Here is a 19,336-nt window from a genome sequence, read left to right as displayed (position 1 = left end):
GGAGCCCGAGGCCGGGCCCTTAAGGGAGGCGGCTTTCCGTCCCCCGACAGAAAGCGGCCCGGCGGGAGGGGTCCCTGCGAGCGCCACCCGCGGCGGCGAGGGGCCGGGCGATGGAGGACCACCCGGCGGGCCGGCGGGCACCCGAGGACCGGGCTTCGGACGGCCCCGCGGCGGCGGAGGGGGGGGCCCGGCGGGGCGCCCAGAGGGTGGTGATGGGGCCGAGCGCCCCGGGGAGCCGGGCGGCGGCGGGGGCGGGGGCGGGGGGTGGCCCGGGGGAGGAGGGGGCGGAGGGGGAGGAGGGGGCGGGCCCCGGGGAGACGGCGGGCCCGGGGGATGGGGGGCCGGGGGGCGGCCCGGGGGAGGAGGGGGCGAGCCCCGGGGAGACGGCAGGGCCGGGGGAGGGTGGGGAGGGGGTCGGCCCGGGGGAGGGGGGCGAGGAGGGGGCGGGCCCCGGGGGGATGGCAGGGCCGGGGGAGGGGGAGGAGGGGGCGGAGGGGGCGGGCCCCGGGGAGACGGCGGGCCCGGGGGATGGGGGGCCGGGGGGGCGGCCGGGACATGGGGGGGCGTGCCCGGGGGCGGGCGGGGGCGGGGGCGGGCAGCGGAGCGGGCGGAGCTCCGGGAGCGGTACTGGGAGGGCTCCCGGCCGCGCTACCGGGGGAGGAGGCTGCGGCGCCGGGCCCGGGAGCCGGGCGGCGGGAAGTACCGGCCGGAGAGGAAGCCGGCGGGCTGCTGCGGCCGGCGGAGGCGGGGGGCGCGGAGGGGGGCGGCGCGGAGGAGCGGGGGGGCGCGGAGGAGCGGGGCGCGGAGGAGCGGGGCGCGGAGGAGGGGCGCGGCGGGGCTGCGGCGGAGGAGGGGCCGGCGGCGGGGAGGGGCGCGGGGGTGCGCGCGGCGGAGGAGGGGCCGGCCGAGAGCGGGGCGGGCGGGGGCGCGGCGCAGCAGAGCGGGCGGCCGGCCCTGCGCTGGAGCTTCCCGGCCTGGCCCCGCCGCCAGTCGCAGTGGCCCGGCTGCCAGGCGTCGGTCAGTGTCATCAACGAGCTGGCCAAGATGGGCGACCCGGACGTGCTGGAGATGGTGCAGGAGGAAGGTAGGCGCGGGCGGGGCGCGCGGGACCCGGGGACGTTGGCGGCCTGGGCGGGGGCGCGCGGCCGGGCGAGGCCGGGCGGGGGCGGCGGAGGGAGGGGGGCGCCGGGGCTCGGGTCCCCGGGCCGCTCGTGGGCTGGGCGGTCGCCGCGCAGCTCGCCGGGGCCTGTGGGGCGCCCACCTGCGCGCCCACCTGCGCGCCCACCTGCGCGCCCACCTGCGCCTCGGGATGCACGTCTGTGTCCGGGACCGTCTGCAGACTGTCGGACGCGCGCGTTTCGGGTCTAAACACGGAAACAGGCTGCTTCGGCAAGCGGTCAGGCCCCTGGGTCTTCCCCCCCCAGTTTTCAGAGGCACCGAGGCAGGCGCTGCAGGCCGGCGTCCGCCTCCCTTCCTGCAGGGCTGAGCTGGGATGCAGTGTGGACGCCGCCCGCCGCCCGCTGCACGGGTGCAACTCGGGGCTCCTCAGTGCACTTGCAGAGTTTTGCAATCACCACCGAAGTGTAATTTTAGAACGTTTCCATCACCCCGAGCAGAAACCTTAGCAGTCACTCCCCATCCCCCATTCGCTCCCCTTGGCTCTAGGCAATTGCTCATCTCTTTACTCTCCAGAAGTACCTGTTCTGGACGCTTCCGTAAGCACAGTCCTGCAGTGGGTGGGCTACTGTAACCAGCATTCCTCTCTTACCCTAATGTGTCCAGAGTTCATCCACGTTGTAACTTATGTCCTTCCTTTTTATTGCCACCTAATACTCCATCGTTACAGATATACCGTATTTTATCCAGTCAATGTGGTGGACATTTGGGTGGTTACTTTTTTTTTTTTTTTGCCACCACAAATAATGCTGGCCTGGGATTCATGTACAAGTTTTTGCGTGAACACACGTTTTTATTCTTCTTCTTGGGTCATACGCACGAGAGGAATTATTTGATCATATAGTAGCTTCATATTGACCATTTTGAAAGACTGCCCGTTTTCCATTTTGTATTCCAACTAACAATATGTAAAGGTCGCAACGTCTCCACATCCTGACATTTGTTTTTGTCTTGTTCATAGCCATCTAGTGGTTGTGAAGTGGTATCTGTGCGGTTTTGATTTGCATTTTCACAATGACTCCCCCCCAGTTGAGTATCTTCCCACTGCTTATCGGCCATTCATCTATCTTCTTTGGTGAAATGCCTACTTAAGCCCTTTGCTCATTTTAAAAATTAAATTATTTGTCTTTATTATTGCATTATAAGAGTTCTTTGTATATTCTGTATTATTTGCGACTATTTTCTCCCATTCTGTGACCATGTTCTCGATGGTGTGTCATTTAGGCCATCGCCCTTTCTTTAAACCAAAAAACGATCAGTCTTGATCAGAATGGTTTGTGCTAATTGGCCATTTAAGTTTAATAGCAAAAGACTGGCTAATGATGGCAATGCATCATAAAACCTTCAGAAGGGAAGGAGAATGTTTTGTGGACCAATTTGTTGTGTGTATGTGGCAGTTTTAAGTTATTAGTTTTTTTTTTAAATGAGTGCTTTTTAATGGAAACAACTTGACCAAAAATCTGTCACAAAATTTTGATCCCCATCAAAATAAAAGTTTAATGAAAAAAAAAATAAATCAAAAAACGATTTAAGGTAGAAGGAAATAAAACTATCGAAGACTTTAAGCTTTGACTAATGGCTCTGCTAAATGGTGTAATAAGTTTGTTGATGAAAATGATAGGTTCACTATGCACAGTGAAATGAGTTTTAGATGTCTAAAATCGAAAGTCCCTTTCTGTACTTACTTAATGGTTTGCCACTTTGCTGAGAATTACTTTCAGTTGTAATTTCAGTAATCCAGACGTCTTAGTAGATATTTGTTTCACTTGAAACACTCACAAAGTCTTTATCATCAGTCCTTCTGAAGTAAACCTATGAGAAGGCACAGAAATATATTTTTCATTGAAGGAAGAGAAGAGGAAAAAATGGGGAGTATGTAACCTTCTGTGCATAATGAAGAAAAAAAAAATCTATCACTATGGCATGACAAGAGATTGACCATTATTCTCTTTCAGATGTTAGAAATATAATCTAATGTAGCCTCAGGATAATTTTGTTTACTAGAATGTATCCTCAAATTAGTATTACTTCTGCCACGAGGTCATACCGCAGCTTAGGTCCATCTCAGGAAGATTTTTAGAGCTTTGCCCAAACTAATTTGTTTTCCCTTGACTTGGCAAAGACCTTTGTGACTTATCTATATTCCCTCTTACTGTGATTGAAGCTTTGCCTCTGCTTGGAGGGGAGGTAGGAGAAAATGATACTCGTGTGGAATAGTGTATATTCGACGGTTGGGTCTGATAACTGCATCCAGCCCACGTTCCTGTTTCTGTTTGTTCACGCATCCAGCGTCCAAGCAGCAGAGGATTAGGGCATTGGTGAGAGGAAGGCCCGAGGAGCACGGGTGGTCCTGGCCACTCAGATCACTCTCAGCTTTCTAAGTATTTTTCATTATGTCAATTATTTTACTGTGTTGGTTTTTACTGCCCACTACTGAGACCTGTGTTATTACTGGAGTTGAATGAAAAGTGCGTTAAAATGAGGATGTATTTTTAACATCAACAACCCAATGGTTTCTGGAAGCCACTCTAAATAGTCTCAATATAGGTTTCTTCCTGGAGTTTAACCTCACAGTCATAAAAACCAAAGTGTGTGTTGAAGAGGCTGAAAATGACTGGGTCCCACAGCATCAGTTTTTAGGAGTGACTTAGGTTTTTGTGTTTTAAAATGTAAACAAATTTCTTCGAGTAAATTCATCGACACAGGCAAGCCTGGATCTTGTATATTATGTATTTCCTAAATCACCTTTGAAGGGTAAATAGGAGAAAGTTAAATGATTGATGTACATGTGATGAGATTTTTCTTCCTAGAGAGAGAATGCTAACATTTTACCTTTTAGACAAAATACTTAATGAGGTATTTCTAGGATGTGTTAACGTTTCTCAGTTTAGTTTCTTCAAAACTGAACACATAAGCAGTCAGTCTTCTCCACTTAGCTGTTCTCCTAATAGTGTTTTAAATGACTAGTAAAGACAAAGTGTAACAATATATAGATGTGTATATATATATATATATATATATATTTTTTTTTTTTTAGACTTTTATTTATTTTTGAGAGAGAGCGAAAGCCCGAGTGGGAGGCGCAGAGGGAGAGAGGATCCCAAGCAGACTCTGCACTGAGCCTGGACCCTGAAGCCGGGCTCCATCTCAGAACCCTGAGCTCATGACCTGAGCCCAAACCAAGAGTTGGTCACTTAACCGACTGCACTACCCAGGCACCCTAGTGTAACAACGTTTAAATAGTTATGTAAGCAAGTGCCCCTGGTAAAATGTCAGTGCTGCTGACATCGAACTGTCGACTGGTTGACATTGTAGGGAAGCTGTGATTTGAAATATTCATTTTTTAGTTGATTTATGACACATTCAGCATGGCAAAAAGGCCGCCTTAGGGCTTAACACTGGGAAAGGCAGTTTTTAAGTTGAATGTCAAGTTGCTTGAACCTTTCCAGCTGCGTGAAGCATTGTGTTGAACCAAACCAAACTTCCTTTAGGAATGGGAATATTTGATTGCGTGCATTTTATTTTATGCTGCTGGAAGGGGTGTAAACTGAGAAGATCATTTGGTTAAATGCAAGGGCTATTTTGGGCTCAGGGTGTGTTGAAGTGTGTATTCTTAGCAACGTGCTTTCAGAGAAAACTCAAAGCTCAGTCTTTGGGCTGCCTTTACTTTCCCTCATATTTTATGATTCTCCGTAGCTTTTACTATTAAACCCTTCCTGTCTCTGGTTTCTAGCCCATAGGAAGAGTCTAATTATTTCCATTGATTTTGGAGGATGCCCCAGGAATGACACGAAGCCGACTTAGAGTTGTTGGCTTCACATCCTGCCTCAGCTACGTTTCTGTTCCCACAGAGGGTTGGTGATTATGTGTAGTCATGCCAACCTCATACTCTGTGAGTGTGACAGTCTGTGTCTCTGGCATGTGCGTTGTCAGAGAGAGCTCTGGTGAGCAGTGTGTGAAGAAATACACCTGGTTTTTTTTTCTTGTTTTTTGTTTTGTTTGTTTGTTTTTTTCCCCCTAATCTTTCTGCTTTTCAGAAAAAAGTACATTTTACAAAATGTGTCACATCTGGCTGTCAGGGGGCTTGCCCCCTCTGGAGGGGTGATATAGTTGGGCTGGGCCTACCCAGAGAGGGCTCCATTCCGGGTGGTGTGGGACCGAGGAGGAGGCTGAGGCAGGGGACACATGAGGAGGTTGCAGGCCAGCGCTGACAGGACCACATCAGGACGGATCCAGCATGAAAAACCAGCAAGGAAGGAGATGGTTTTGGTTTTAGGGAAGGGAAGCAGCAAGTTGAAAGGGAAAAGGGGAAGAGAGAATTAGTGGAAGTAAGACATAAGCTGGAGGGACTGTATTGTCCCTTCTCCACACTCTCTGATAAACACATTGCATCCGGCTCTGCTAGCAATTTGAAACTGGTTTTTTTTTTTTTTTTTTTTTTTTTTCCAAAGAGTTGTTTTATGTTAAATGCAGCAGAATTCCTTAGGGGAAGGAAGGGTTAGTGCTTACAGTTTTTCAACTCTCTCTTCTTAAAAACAGAATTCTAAAGTACTTTACAATCCTAGCTTAAGGCCTGCACCTCTTCCTTCTGTACTTGGAACAGTTCTGCACAATGACTGTGTTTGTTCTCAAGAAAATAAAAGCCTGCCCAAAGTCAGCGTTCAGGTACCATACAGGGAGAGACAGAATGTGTATTCCATGGAATCCTGTTCTTTATATGCTTATTAGAAGAGTTTACTATATTGTTTTTTTTTCCTCATTGGAAAATCTAATGGGAGATGGTCTCCACATTGTGCAGTTTTGAGCAGCACATCTAGACCGTGTTCATGGGTAGAGCCCTTTGATGATAGTACTGGACCATGTTTTATATTTTTCAATGAATTTTTACTTGTATATTTAGTCTTGAGAAAGCCTGCACTTGGAAAAGTTAAGTGATACAGCTATAGCCACAGTTTGTTTAGTTTTCATACTTTGCTTATCGCAGCTATGAACTTTTTAATAGCGGACCCTGCAACAAAAAGATCTGAATACAATAGAAATTCTTTCATCTTTAATCTGACACTCTCAAAATTACCTCAAAGAATTTAAGTTTTGAAAATCAATAATAGAATATATCCTCAAAATAATAACAGTTATCAACAAAAAATAACACTCATTGACTTCTGTGTCAATGGCTGCACGAAGCACTTTACATACATTATCTCACTTAATGCTTGCACAAACCTATTAAGACATTAATGCCATTTATATGATACTTGAGAACTTTCAATGTATGCATATTCTTAAGTTGCAAGGAAGGCTGGGAGATGGGTTCTTTGGTTTGGTTTTGTTTTTGCTGGAGCACATTGCTTCACCCAATGATCAGGGTTTGGTTAGTAAAGAGGAAGGAGGAGAAAGGGTATTTGTGGGCAGCCAATGTCAGCCTCTTCTGTATTTGCCCACCACTGATAATCTTACCCATTTTATTTAAATAGAATCTTCTCAAATTGACCAAGCCTAGGAGAGTCCTCAATCTTTGTTCCTGAACTTGCACATCTGAAATTTGACAGCAGTTTGTTCCAAATGTTGATGCAAGTGTCTAATCCATTGACATGGCTTCACACACACTGCCCCCCACAGCCATGCCTCCTTGGTGCTTCACTGTAGCAACTACTAGTTTGTCTCTTTGCTCCATCCTGGGGCTTCCTTTGAACCCATTCTTAACTGAAGGACCTTTTTATGCAATGTAAATGTAAATATGACTTGAGAGCTTTTTTGTGGGGGCCTGTGTGGCTCAGTCAGTTAAGCATCTGATTCTTGACCTCAGCTCCTGCCTTAACAGCCTTTATATGTTCTCACAGGGGTTGAATGCCTTCAATGTTCAGATCTCTGTGTGTGTGTGTGTGTGTGTGTGTATGTGTGTGTGTGTATAAATATATATAAATAAAACTGCCTCAGAGACATTTCCTGGTTTTCTCATAATTAAACTACTCCCCCGCCCTGCTCCATCATAGCGTTTATCTCAAGTTTTGGACCGCTTCCTCTACAGAACTGGAAACTTCAAAAAATGTTAGCCACTATCACATTATTATCAATGTTGTAGTAATAATCCAGTATCAAAACTGTCAAAGATCTGAGGTTTTACTGTAGTTGGAAGCTAACAGAATATCCCATTACAGTTTCATGGATGCTGGTAGAAGACATAAGACACATGGATTAGAGACAAAGGACAGTTATTACTCCCAGCATGAACAGCAGCCAAAATGGCAGCCTTTTGTGCCTGTTTCCTGGGCCCAGGTTGCCCAATATTGACACAAAGAGGCCCCCAAAATTCCTGCAGATCTGGTGGGTTGCAATACGGGAGAGCAATCCCAAGTTAAGGAATTTGAGTCTTTTGTATTGGTCAGTAATTATGCCTTCTCTTTGCTCTGGAGGGAGTCACTACTGCAATAGTCTCAGACTGTGAGCAACCTGCGTTTTGCTACAGAAGGAGATGCTGTATTGTCCAAGGGTGTTCACTGAACCAAGATCCTTAAAAAGATAATCCAGAGCGAAGGGCAATCAGTGTCTCGCTTGCAAGATATTCAGAAATGTGAGAGACCCAAGGAGAATTGTCACAATATCTGCCTTATTCATCCCTAAGTAGCATATTTGGGTTTTGAATAGTTAACTTTATATAAATGAAATATTAAAGTTTCTGCCCCCCTTTTTGCTAAATAATAGTCTTGGTAGATTTATCTTTCTGCATGTAATTGAAATTCATTCAATTTTGTTAACTAAATACAATAAGTGGTATTATTACATATATTTTATTGGTCATAATGACACATATTTATCCGTTTTACTATTTCTGGATATTTGAGATGCTTTTGAACTTATTGTGCATTCCCATAATGCCTATATTTCTTTTGAGTTTATAGATAGCACTTCTCCAACTTTTTGATCTCAGGACCTCTTTATATTTTAAATAATTGTTAGGAACCACAAAGAGCTTTTTTTAATGTGAATTCTATTATTATTTACCAAGGATACCCAATTTTACCCCTCCTATTAAAAATAGGAAAGGAAGTTCTAGCTCTACCATTTAGGCAAGAAAAAGAAATAAAAGGCATCCACACTGGAAGAGAAGAATTAAAATTATCTCTATTCACACATGATGATATGATCTTATATGTAGAAAACCCTAAAAAGTCCACAAAAAAACCTGTTAGAACCTATACACGCATTAATAAAAGCAGATTTACAATGTCACTACACCAAAACCAGTTGCAATTTTGTAAACTAACAATGAGCAATCTGAAAAGGTGATTGAGAAAACAATTCTATTTATAGAATAAGAGATATTTATAAAAAGATTGCTAAGGTTTTCAAAGCAGAAAACACACTACCTGTGTTCTCTTCCAGGATTTTTATGGTTTAAAGTCTGACATTTAGGCCTTTAATCCAGGGGTGCGCCTGTAGTGCTGAGCACTGGGTGATGTATGGAACTGTTGAATTATCGTATTGTGCACTTGAAACTAATATAACACTATATGCTAACTCTCTGGAATTAAAATGAAAACTTAAAAAAAAAGAATAAGATATTTAAGAACTAACCAAAGATTATATGTAAATAAAGCCATAAAACACTGCTTAAAAATATTTGAAAAACATAAATAAATGCAAACATACCCCATGTTCATAGATTGGAAGATCTGCTATTGTTAAGATGTCAATACTACCCAAAGCAATCTATAGATTTAGTGCAGTCCCTGCTAAAATTCCAATGACTTTTTTTTTGCAGAAATAGAAAAACCCATCCTAAAATTCATATGAACTCTCAAGGGATGCTGAATAGACAATTTTAAAACAGGAAGATAAAGGTGGAAGACTCACACTTCTTGATTTCCAAACTTACTGCAAAGCTATAGTAATCAAAACAGTGCAGTACTGGCATGAAGACAGACACAGACCAATGGAATAGAAGAGAAAGCCCAGATTTTAGTATATGTGCTGCCGAAGCAAGCACGAAGAGAAAGCCCAGAAATAAACTGTCACATATATGGTCAAGTGACTTCTTTACAAGGGTGCCAGGGCCATTCAATGGGGGAAACGACAGTCTTTTCAACAGATGGTGCTGCTAAATTTGGATACCCACATGCAAAAGAATGAAATTGGACCCTTACCTACCACCATATACAAAAATTAACTCAAAATGGATCAAACCTATATGTAAGACCTAAAACTATCAACCTGTTAGAAAGAAACAGAACAACAGTTTTATGGTGTTGGATTTGTCAGTGATTTCTTGGCTACAACACCAAATACTCATGCGAGAAAAGAAAAATAGACAAAATGACCTCATGAATTTTTTTTTTAAATGTGCATCAAAAGACACTATAAACAGTAAAAAGGCAAGCCACAGAATGGGAGAAAATGTTTCCAAATCTTTTATCTGATTCAGAATATATAGAGAACTCCTAAAACTCAACAATACAAAAAAATCTGGTTAAAAAATAGGCAAAGGATTTGGATACACATTTCTCTAAAGATATAAAAATGGCCAATAAGAACATGAAAAGATGCTCAACATGCTCAACAACATAATCACTAGGGAAATGCAAATCAAAACTAAAGTGAGATACCACTTCAAACCCATTAAAATGGCTACTATCAAAAAATTGAAAAGTAACAAGATTTGGTGAGAATGTGATCAGAATCTTTCTGCACTGTTGGTAAGAGTGTATAGCTCCTGTAGAAAACAATATGGCGTTTCCTCAGAAAATTTAAAATAGAATTGCCCTATATTCCAGCAACTCCACTTTTAGGTATATGCTCAAAATAATTGAAAGGAGGATCTCAAAGAGATATTTTTACAGCCATGTTTTGTTTTTGTATTGTTTTACAGCCATGTTGATAGCAGAATTATTCATAATAGCTAAAATGTGGAAATAATCCAAGTGTCCACTAAGATGAATGGATAAATAGAACCTGGTATACACACACAATAGAATATTATGCAGCCTTAAAAAGGAATGACATGCTACAACATTGATGAACCTTGAGGACATTATTCTAGGTGAATAAACCACTCACACAATGACAAATACTATATGATTCCACTTAGCATGAGGTCCGTAGATTAGTCAAAATCAGAGACACAGTGTGGAATGGTGGCTGCCTGGGGCTGGTGGAAAGAAGAATGAGGAAATGTTGTTAATGAGCATTGTGTTTCAGTTTTACAAGATGTAAGAGTTCTGGAGATAGATGATGGTGATGGTTACTCAATGTTATGAATATATTTAATACTTTGAACTGTGCACTAAAAATGACTAGGATGGCAAAGTCTATGTTATGTGTATTTTACCACAATTAAAAAAATTGGAGAAAAGAACAGGAAAAAAAAAGAAAAAGAAAAAAGAAATGAGAGAAAAGAAAGAAAATATACAATTGGTAGGTTTATTTTTTTCTGTATTTTCAGAATATGTACTAATGCTTCCTAAAATTACACTTACTGTGGATGGCCCTTTATTCCACTCCCACTGTGATTTTCTCCAAAGAAATGTTTTTCTATGGGAAATTTTTGAGTTGAGAAATATTTTTCAGTGTTTTCCCAACTTGGAGTCACTACAGAATAAGAATTTTCTATGTTTAATTTTTTTTTTTTTTTAGTGTCAGAAACAGCTTTAAATAAGTGTTTCAGTCCCAGTGACTCAACACATAACTATCACAATACCTGTGTATGAGGAAAATAATTTGGCCTATTTAGAACTGGTAGTGTCCGTTAGTGCTTTCCTTGCATACAGTTTGGTTCAATATCTCACACAATGAAAACTAAGGTAGCGGTGGACATCCCTGTTGGATATTTTCCTCTCTGCTGTTTTGTGGCTATGGATTAATAACTGCATTTATCAGAGTTAATTTTCTTTCTTAGTGAGTGAGATTATATCCTAAATACCACTATTTGCTTTTCGCCTTGATTATGTGCAGTTTTCGGTACTGACTTCTACTGGAAGCTGTTTTTGAACAACTTAGCTCCAGGAAGGTCTTGGATATTTACCTCTAGTATTTTTTCTTTGAACTTTTTTGTTTGATTTTGGAAATTCTGTTTTCTCCTCTTGCAGACTTTTAACTTATTCTGATCAGTTGGCCATTCTAACTCTTTTTTTTTCTTTCTTATTTAATTTAGAGAGAATATCCAATATAGAAACAGAATATATTTTCGGAATGAATGAGGTAAGTTAAATGTGTATTAGCTTCCTATAAGTCAGAACAGAAAATCGAGACAAACTTAGAAATGTAACTTGTGTGAATACTTAAGTCTTTTTGTACTTCACTTATTTTGTACTTCTTTTTATTTTGTCCTCTATTTATGTTTTTGGTAAGGAGAGCAAAGGCCAGGTTTTATACAGATTTAATATTTGACTTTTCTAGATGTGACAAGGGAGCAAATAGAAGTTTGGAATTGTCTAGAGGCTCCCGGTGAAACACTCAGATATGCTGAGTCTTGCTATGTAAGAGAAGAGTAGTGAGCTTAATGCTTTGCTAGAGTATGATGCAGGTAGGATATGTGACAACTTTTCATGTTACAGTTATTGGTATGTAATGAGTGCTTATTGATGACTATGCTACAGTTCAAGTGACCCAACTCGAATTCAGTACATATATTAAACGAAATAATGAATAATAAGATTAAGTACAGTTATAAAAATAAAAAAAATCTCTTACCTAAAGGCTTTATTTTATTTATATAAACTTTATACATTCTTTTGTATACAAGAATAAGCATTCCAAAGATTTTTCGAATAAAATAATTTTTCTGGTAGGCTCTAGTTGACACCTAAGCATTCACAGAGGTGATTTCCTTGAATGGGTTGAGAGATGTCCAGCCAGATAAAAAAAAAAAAAAAAAAAAAAAAAAAAAGCTCTTTAAAAATAGTTTTTTTTTAGGAATGACTGAAATTCCTACCCTGGAAAACACAACCTACCAAATAGAGACTTGCTAGGTAAGGTTGACTTAAGATGCCCAGAAGATCTGAGATTCCTTTAAAACCTGTAACCACGGGCAGCCTGGGTGGCTCAATGGGGGCAGCCCGGGTGGCTCAGCGGTTTAACGCTGCCTTCAACCCAGGGTGTGATCCTGGAGACCAGGGATTGAGTCCCACATCAGGCTCCCGGTGCATGTAGCCTGCTTCTCCCTCTGCCTGTGTCTCTGCATTTCTCTCTCTCTCTCTCTCTCTTTCTCTCTTTCTCTCTTGCAGTGTGTGTCTCTCATGAATAAATAAATAAAATATTAAAAAAAATAAAACCTGTAACCAAAATGCTGAGAGAAATAGAATATAACAACCAAGGGAACTATGAAAATCATTTACTTCAGTGATTTTTACAGCGCAGTTTGTAGCCCACCTGAATAACAATTACATTAAAAATTTCTTAAAAATTCAGACTCCTGAGCCCAATATTAGACTGCTAATTATATTGTTGGGGAATAAGGTTATGGAGTCATGATTTAACAATAATATCCTAAGTGATTTTTATTGCTATTGAAGTTTGAAAACCACTGTCATAAAGCAGAGTCTCCACAGCTAAAGCTATATAATGTGGCACAGGGAACATATTTATTAAATGAGTAAGTGAATCAAGGTAACTACATAATAAATAACTTTAAAAGTTAAAGTTTGTATGTCTGAAGTGGACTGAAGAAACAGTTATCATATGAGATTGATAAAATATAAATGATAAATATATTGTCATTTTCATTTTTGTATTGATCAAGTCATCAAGTCATATTCTCTTCCTTATCTCTTTGCATGTTTAAAAAGCAATGGATATTGCTTCATTGCCTTCAACTTTGGATAGGCCTTCATTTTAAACAATTTTGCTTAGATTTTTAAGGCTTTACATTTGGCTTGCCACACTGAGAAATATGTTCATTTAAGTTTAAGCCTTAGTATTATAGAAATACCATATGTATTAATTTATAGTAATATTTTTATAAGTTTTATAGGAAAGCAATAAGTGAAAGGGGAATTGATTTACCTTCAGGAGAATGGCACTCTCCAAATTCCCCTTTAGATTCAACCTAGAGTTGTGTCTAGCATACCTTTTCTCATATAAAGTATTTGGAGTAAAAACAGCATCTCTCTGAAACATAGTTGAAGAATGCCTAGTAAAATTTGGAATTATTAAATGGATATATTATTGAATTAATCAGTTCAAAAATGATTGTAGCTTTCACTTCTAGAAAGATGGAATTGAAGAAATTTTCCCTGTTCCTTCTGCTAAGTACTACTAAAAACCCCGGACATTATATATAAAACAGAAGACTGAAAGCTAGAGAGGAGAAAACTGTCTAGTGATCTGGGGACCCAAGGAGCAACACTAAAGTTAGTTCTCTAGGTTTTTTTTTTTTTTTTTTTTGCTTTATCTATTACAGTCTGGGTACAGGAGAGGCCAGCAGTGCCGAAATGCTAATTGGCTCTGACAAATAAAGCAACAAGAAAAGCCTATTTTCTTTAGCTGATGGACCAGGGAAAGGGTGACCTAGGAATACAGAAAACTTTTAACCAATGACTGTTTTTGTAGCCAAACACAACAGGAAAACAAAAACAACAACAACATGATCCTACCATCATTTTCTCCAGAAGAGCTCAAGTGAGGAGACGAGACTTTAACCCCTGGCTGGTGGTAACAAGATGCCCCACCTCCTGGAGTTTATGTCAAAGAATTCTGAGTGGGAAGCCAGGACTTTCATCCCCACTGGATGTTAACATGTCCCTCTCTCACAATCCTCTGATGATGTTGTGGAGACCATGTAGGCAGCCTAGACTTCCACTCTCATCAGTAGTGACAAGATGCCAAATGCTTTTCTGCTGGGTAGGTATCACAGGTAGCTTGATGGAGAGCCAGGAATTTCACCATTGTCAAGAAGTAGAGCCACCTCATACCACTGCCTAACAGTGAGGGCCATGGGGAACAGGAGGAGGGACCCTTGCCCTTTCTAAGCCAGCTTGGAATCAGTGAAAGTCTAATGGAAAGTTTGAACTCCCAACACCGGCCAGCATTAATGAGAAACACTTCTACCTCCCTCCACCCCTTCATTTCTGTAGAGGCCAAGTGGAGAACCTGGACTTCTACCTGCTTCAGATAGTAAGGTATCATCCCACTTAACCCACCAGAGTAATATCAGAGGAGACTTATTAAAACATAAGATTTAAATAAAATCTAGACTCATAACATAATACTTTAATATCCTAAAGTCCAGACTTATAGAGAAAAATCACAAGTAATATGAAGAACCAGGAGGATATCAACTCGATTGAGAAAAGACAGATACCAATGCTGAGGTGACACAGATGTTAGAATTGTTTAGACAAGGATTGTGAAGCAACTACCACAAAAATGCTTCAGTGAGCATTTGTGAACATTCTTTGAATAAACAAATAGAAAGTCCTATGAAAAAATAGAAATTTTAAATAAGAACATAATGGAAAATTTAAAACAAAAATAGAATACCTCAAAACAACAACAACAAACCCTGACCAGCAACAACAACAAACCCCGACCAGCAAAGTGGAAACGATGGAAGAAGGAATCACTGTATTTGGAGATAGAATAGAAATTACTGTTTCTCAAAAGACCTAAACTTACAGATTCAGGAGGCTGAGGGAACCACACAAATGAATAAGCCCAAAGAAATTCACACCGATTCTCAAAACTAGATTTAAGAAAAAGAAAATCTTGAAAGCAGTGAGAGAGAAACAATACCTTAACAATAGGGGAACAGTAATTAAAAGAACAGCAGATTTCTCACCAGAAACCATGGAGGCTAAAAGAGCACATACATGCATTTTTTCAGAAAAGAAAGAAAAGAGAAGTGAAGAGAAGAACCAATTCAGAATTCTATAGCCAGTGAAAATATCCTTAGGAATGAACAAGACATTTTCAAGTAAAGGAAGACTGAAGAAATTTTTCACTAGCACATCTACCTTATCAGATTGACCAAAGGAAGTTCTCTAACAGAAAACAGAAAGAATTTTGTAACATGAGGAAAGAGGGAAAAACAACAACAACAGAAAGGGTTAAAATAGACTTTCTCCCTTTGAGTTTTCAAAATTATATTTGCCAGTTGAAGTAAAAATGTTAAATGATGTCTGATATGGTTCTCAATGTATGCAGAGAAATATTTAAGACAATTATAAATAAAGTTTTGGGATGAAAAGGGAGATGAGGCTTCTTGAGAGAGAAAGCATGTGGACTGTAGACTGTGAGAAGTAATGTAGATATGATGTAATATAAAAAGCAACCATTTAAAAAACTAAGTGAAGAGATACACTCAAAAACTGTTTAGATAAATAAAAAGGAGCTATAAAATAAGGTTTCAGTAACCCATAGGATGTCATGAAAAGGCAGAAAAACGTAAAATGGAGGGAACAAATAGAGGACAAAAAATAAAAATGAAGAATTAATCCCTAATGTACATTAATCAAGTTACACGACATGTAAGACAGAAATTTGAAAAATGACTTAAAAAACATGACAATAAGAGGATTAAAATGTACATTATGGCTGAAGATACATGCAATTGTTAATAAAAAGAAAGTAGGGGTGCTACATTAATATCCTATAAAAAGTATATGTTGGAGGAAAAAAATTACCATGGACAGAGTTAAACATCATATAATGATAAAAAGGGGTCCATTCAACAATTAGACATAGCAGTGCTAACGTATGCACCAAATAGTAGCGGAACCAAAATAGCATTCTTTTAAACAATCCAAAGGACAAAGAAAGTCTCAAGAAAAAAAAAACGAAATATAAAAGTGAAAATACAGCATATTAACATTTGTTATAGCCAAGCAATGATGAGAGGGAAATTTGTAGCACCAAATGTTTATCTTAGTAAAGAGAAGTCTCAAGTCAATAATAAGCTTCCATTTCAAGTAATATGAGCAAAATAAACCCAGAGAAAACAGAATGATGGAAATAATTAAGAGCAGAAATCAATGAATTGAAAGTTGAAAAATGTTAGAGAAAATCATTGAAACAAAAAGCTGTTTCTTTGAAAAGATAGTAGGATTGACAAGCCTATAGCTAGACTTACAAAAAGGGTGGAGAGAGAGCAAGCAAGCAAGCAAGGGAGAAAGAAGAGATACACATAATTTCAGGAATATATCACTATAGACTCTGTAGATCTCAAAATGATAACAAAGGAATACTAAGAATAATTCCACACTTATAAATTGACAGCTTTGATAAAATGGTTGAATTCCTCAAAGATCACAAATTAGCACAACCCATTCAATATTGTTGATAATGGGAATAGTCCCATAATTATTAAGGAAATAAAATGAGGTACTTAAAGACTTCTTGCCTCAAAGAAATCTCTAGGCCCAAATAGTTTCACTAGAGAATTCTTTGACATGTTTCAAGGATGATTAACACCAATCTCTTCCAGAAAATAGAAGAGGAACAAACACTTCCCAATTCATTTTAGAGGCTTGTATAACCCTGGCACTAAACCTAAACCAAACAAAAATAGTACTAAAAAAAATAACAAAAAATAAAACTACAGAGTAATATTTTTCATGATCTTAGACAGAAAAATCCTTAGTAAAATACTAATAAGTAGAATATGAAAATACAATACTATACCAAGTGAAATGTATTCCATTGATGGAAGGCTTATTCATTATCCAAAAATCCGTTGATGTACTTCATTATGTTAAAAGGATTAAGAATAAAAATCAGATGATTTTTATCTATTTTTCAGAAAAAAACTGCATTATATATATATATACATATATATGTATGTATATATATATATGCTCCTACCTGTCTATATCTACATATCTCTATCTATCTATCTATCTATCTATCTATCTATCTAATTTCAGAAAACTAGGACTCGAGAGGAACTTCCTTACCTGAAAAAGAACAGTAAAACAGTAACATAATATTAAGTAGTGGAAGGCTGAACACTTTCCTCCTATGATAAAAAACATGACTGGAATGTCTTCATTTATTTCTATTAAACATAATACTGAAAATTCTTGCAATAAGATAATAAACTAAAAGGCATATGGATAAGAAAGGAATAAATAAAACTCTGGGGATGCCTGGGTGGCTCAGTGGTTGATCATCTGCCTTCAGCCCAGGGCGTGATCCTGGAGTCCCGGGATCGAGTCCCACATCGGGCTCCCTGCATGGAGCCTGCTTCGCCCTCTGCCTGTGTCTCTGCCTCTCTCTCTCTCTCTCTCTCTCTCTCTCTGTCTCTCATGAATAAATAAATAAAATCTTAAAATATAAAATAAAATAAAATAATAAAATAAAATAAATAAAATAAAATAAAATAAACCTGCCAGTTTGCAGATGACACGGTGATCTAACTATAAAATCCCAAGAAATTTACAAAGCAAAACAAAATGAAACACCCATAACCCACCCCTCCAAAAAACAAAACAAAGCAAAACAAATCCCCCTGGAACTAAGAAGCAAATTTCATACAGAAATTACATTTCTCTGAGCAGTGAACACGTGGAAGCCCAAATTGGTATATAGGTCAATGCAATTCTTATTGAAGTCTCAGCAAGACTTTTTCTAGAAATAGACAGAAGTGTTCTAAAATTTATACGAAAATCACCGGAAGTAGAAGAGAGAAAACAGATTTTAAAAAAGAAAGTGGGAAGAATCACTCTACCCAATTCAAAGACTTGACTTTTTGGCTGCAGTTTAAGCAAGCAAGACACTGTGGCATTTGCAGAGTGCGGCGTGTTGATTAATGAAGCAGATTGGAAATGGCAAGAATAGTCCTATACGAGTACACCCAAATGATTTTGGACATATGTGTAAAAATTCAATGGAGAAAGAATAATCTTTTTCAGCAAGTGGTGCTGGAGCATTTGGATATCCATAGGCAAAATTAAGAACTTTATTTTTTTTAAATTAAGAACTTTAACTTAAACCTCATCCCTTATACGAAAATTAATTCAACATTGATCACAGGCTTAAATGTAAAACCATGCAGCTTTTTGAAGAAAAAATAGAGGAGAAAATCTGTGGAAAGTAGGTCTGGCTAAAGAGGTGTTAGACTTATGTAAAAGCATGATCCATCTATAAGAAAACAATTCATAAATTGGACTTTTTCAAATTTAAGAGCTGTTGTTCTATGGAAGATCCTGATAAGAGGAACCACCAAGCTGCAGATCTGGAGACAATATGTCCACGTCATATATCTGACAAAAGTTTCCCCCTATGTGTGGTATTACAAAGAAACAGAAAAACCCATTTTTGAAAAGCAGCCAACCCAAATGAGTAAAGTACACGATGATATATTACCTTAAATAGGATAGAGATGGCAAACACATGCATTTGGCAAATAAAAGATGTTCAGGATGACTAGCAATTAAGGAATTGCAAAATAAGACCAAAGTTGGATTTCACTGTACACCCATGAGAACACACCATTTAAAATGGAAAATAGTGACAATACCAAAACCTGGGGAAGCTGCAGGGACACTGGGTCTCCCATGCACTGCTGGTGGGACGTAAAATGGGGGTAGTCATGTTAGGAAACTGCGGGGCAGTGTCTTAAAAGACTAAACATACACTTAACCCCATGGCTCCGTAATCACACCCTTGGGCCTTTATCCCACAGAAATGACAACTTATAAGCACACAAAAACCTTTGCACAAGTATTTTTAGTGGCTTTATTTGTAGTAGCCCAGAGTAGAAACCACCTGATTGTGCTCCAGTAGGTGACTGGTTAGACAAACTGTAATAAGCCGCATGCCTTAGCATGGACTACTATCCACCAATAAAAATAAATGAGCTTTTGATACACACACACAAGCTTGAATGGATCTCCAGGGCATTGAGCTGAAATGAAAAACAACAACAACAACCCTCAAAGGCCATATACTGTATGATTCGATTTTTATAGCTCTTGAGATGACAATATTACAGAGACGGAGGAAAAATTAGTGGTTGCTAGGGGTTATGCACGTTCAGAGGGAGGGAAGTAGATAAAACTTTAAAAGGAGTAGCTCAAGGGAAATCTCTGTTTAGAAGTGCTCTGTGTATTAATTGTGCTGGTTCTTACTCAAGTGTACACACGTGATGCAGCAACACAACCCTGAATACGTACCTTGTACTCATGGCAGTTTCCTGGTTTCGAGGTTGTATCATAGTTATGTGAGGTAT

At 39.9% G+C, this 19,336-nt stretch overlaps 1 protein-coding gene across 4 annotated transcripts in view; it reads left to right on the top strand.

Annotated features, from left to right (window-relative positions):
• The first annotated feature begins 915 nt into the window (after positions 1–915).
• Positions 916–19,336, top strand: part of ANO5 (anoctamin 5) — a 99,092-nt gene continuing 80,671 nt past the window's right edge. For all 4 annotated transcript variants that reach the window (XM_055318058.1, XM_055318056.1, XM_055318057.1 and 1 more), the window contains exons 1-2: positions 916–1,084; positions 11,324–11,370. In XM_055318058.1, coding sequence (XP_055174033.1) covers positions 1,045–1,084; positions 11,324–11,370 — 87 coding nt within the window. In that variant the 5' untranslated portion in view covers positions 916–1,044. The remainder of the gene's footprint in view (positions 1,085–11,323; positions 11,371–19,336) is intronic.

The sequence above is a fragment of the Nyctereutes procyonoides genome, unplaced genomic scaffold (genome assembly GCF_905146905.1).
Source record: "Nyctereutes procyonoides isolate TBG_1078 unplaced genomic scaffold, NYPRO_anot_genome, whole genome shotgun sequence".
Classification (NCBI taxonomy): Eukaryota; Metazoa; Chordata; class Mammalia; order Carnivora; family Canidae; genus Nyctereutes; species Nyctereutes procyonoides.
This window is presented reverse-complemented; position numbering and strand designations above follow the sequence as displayed.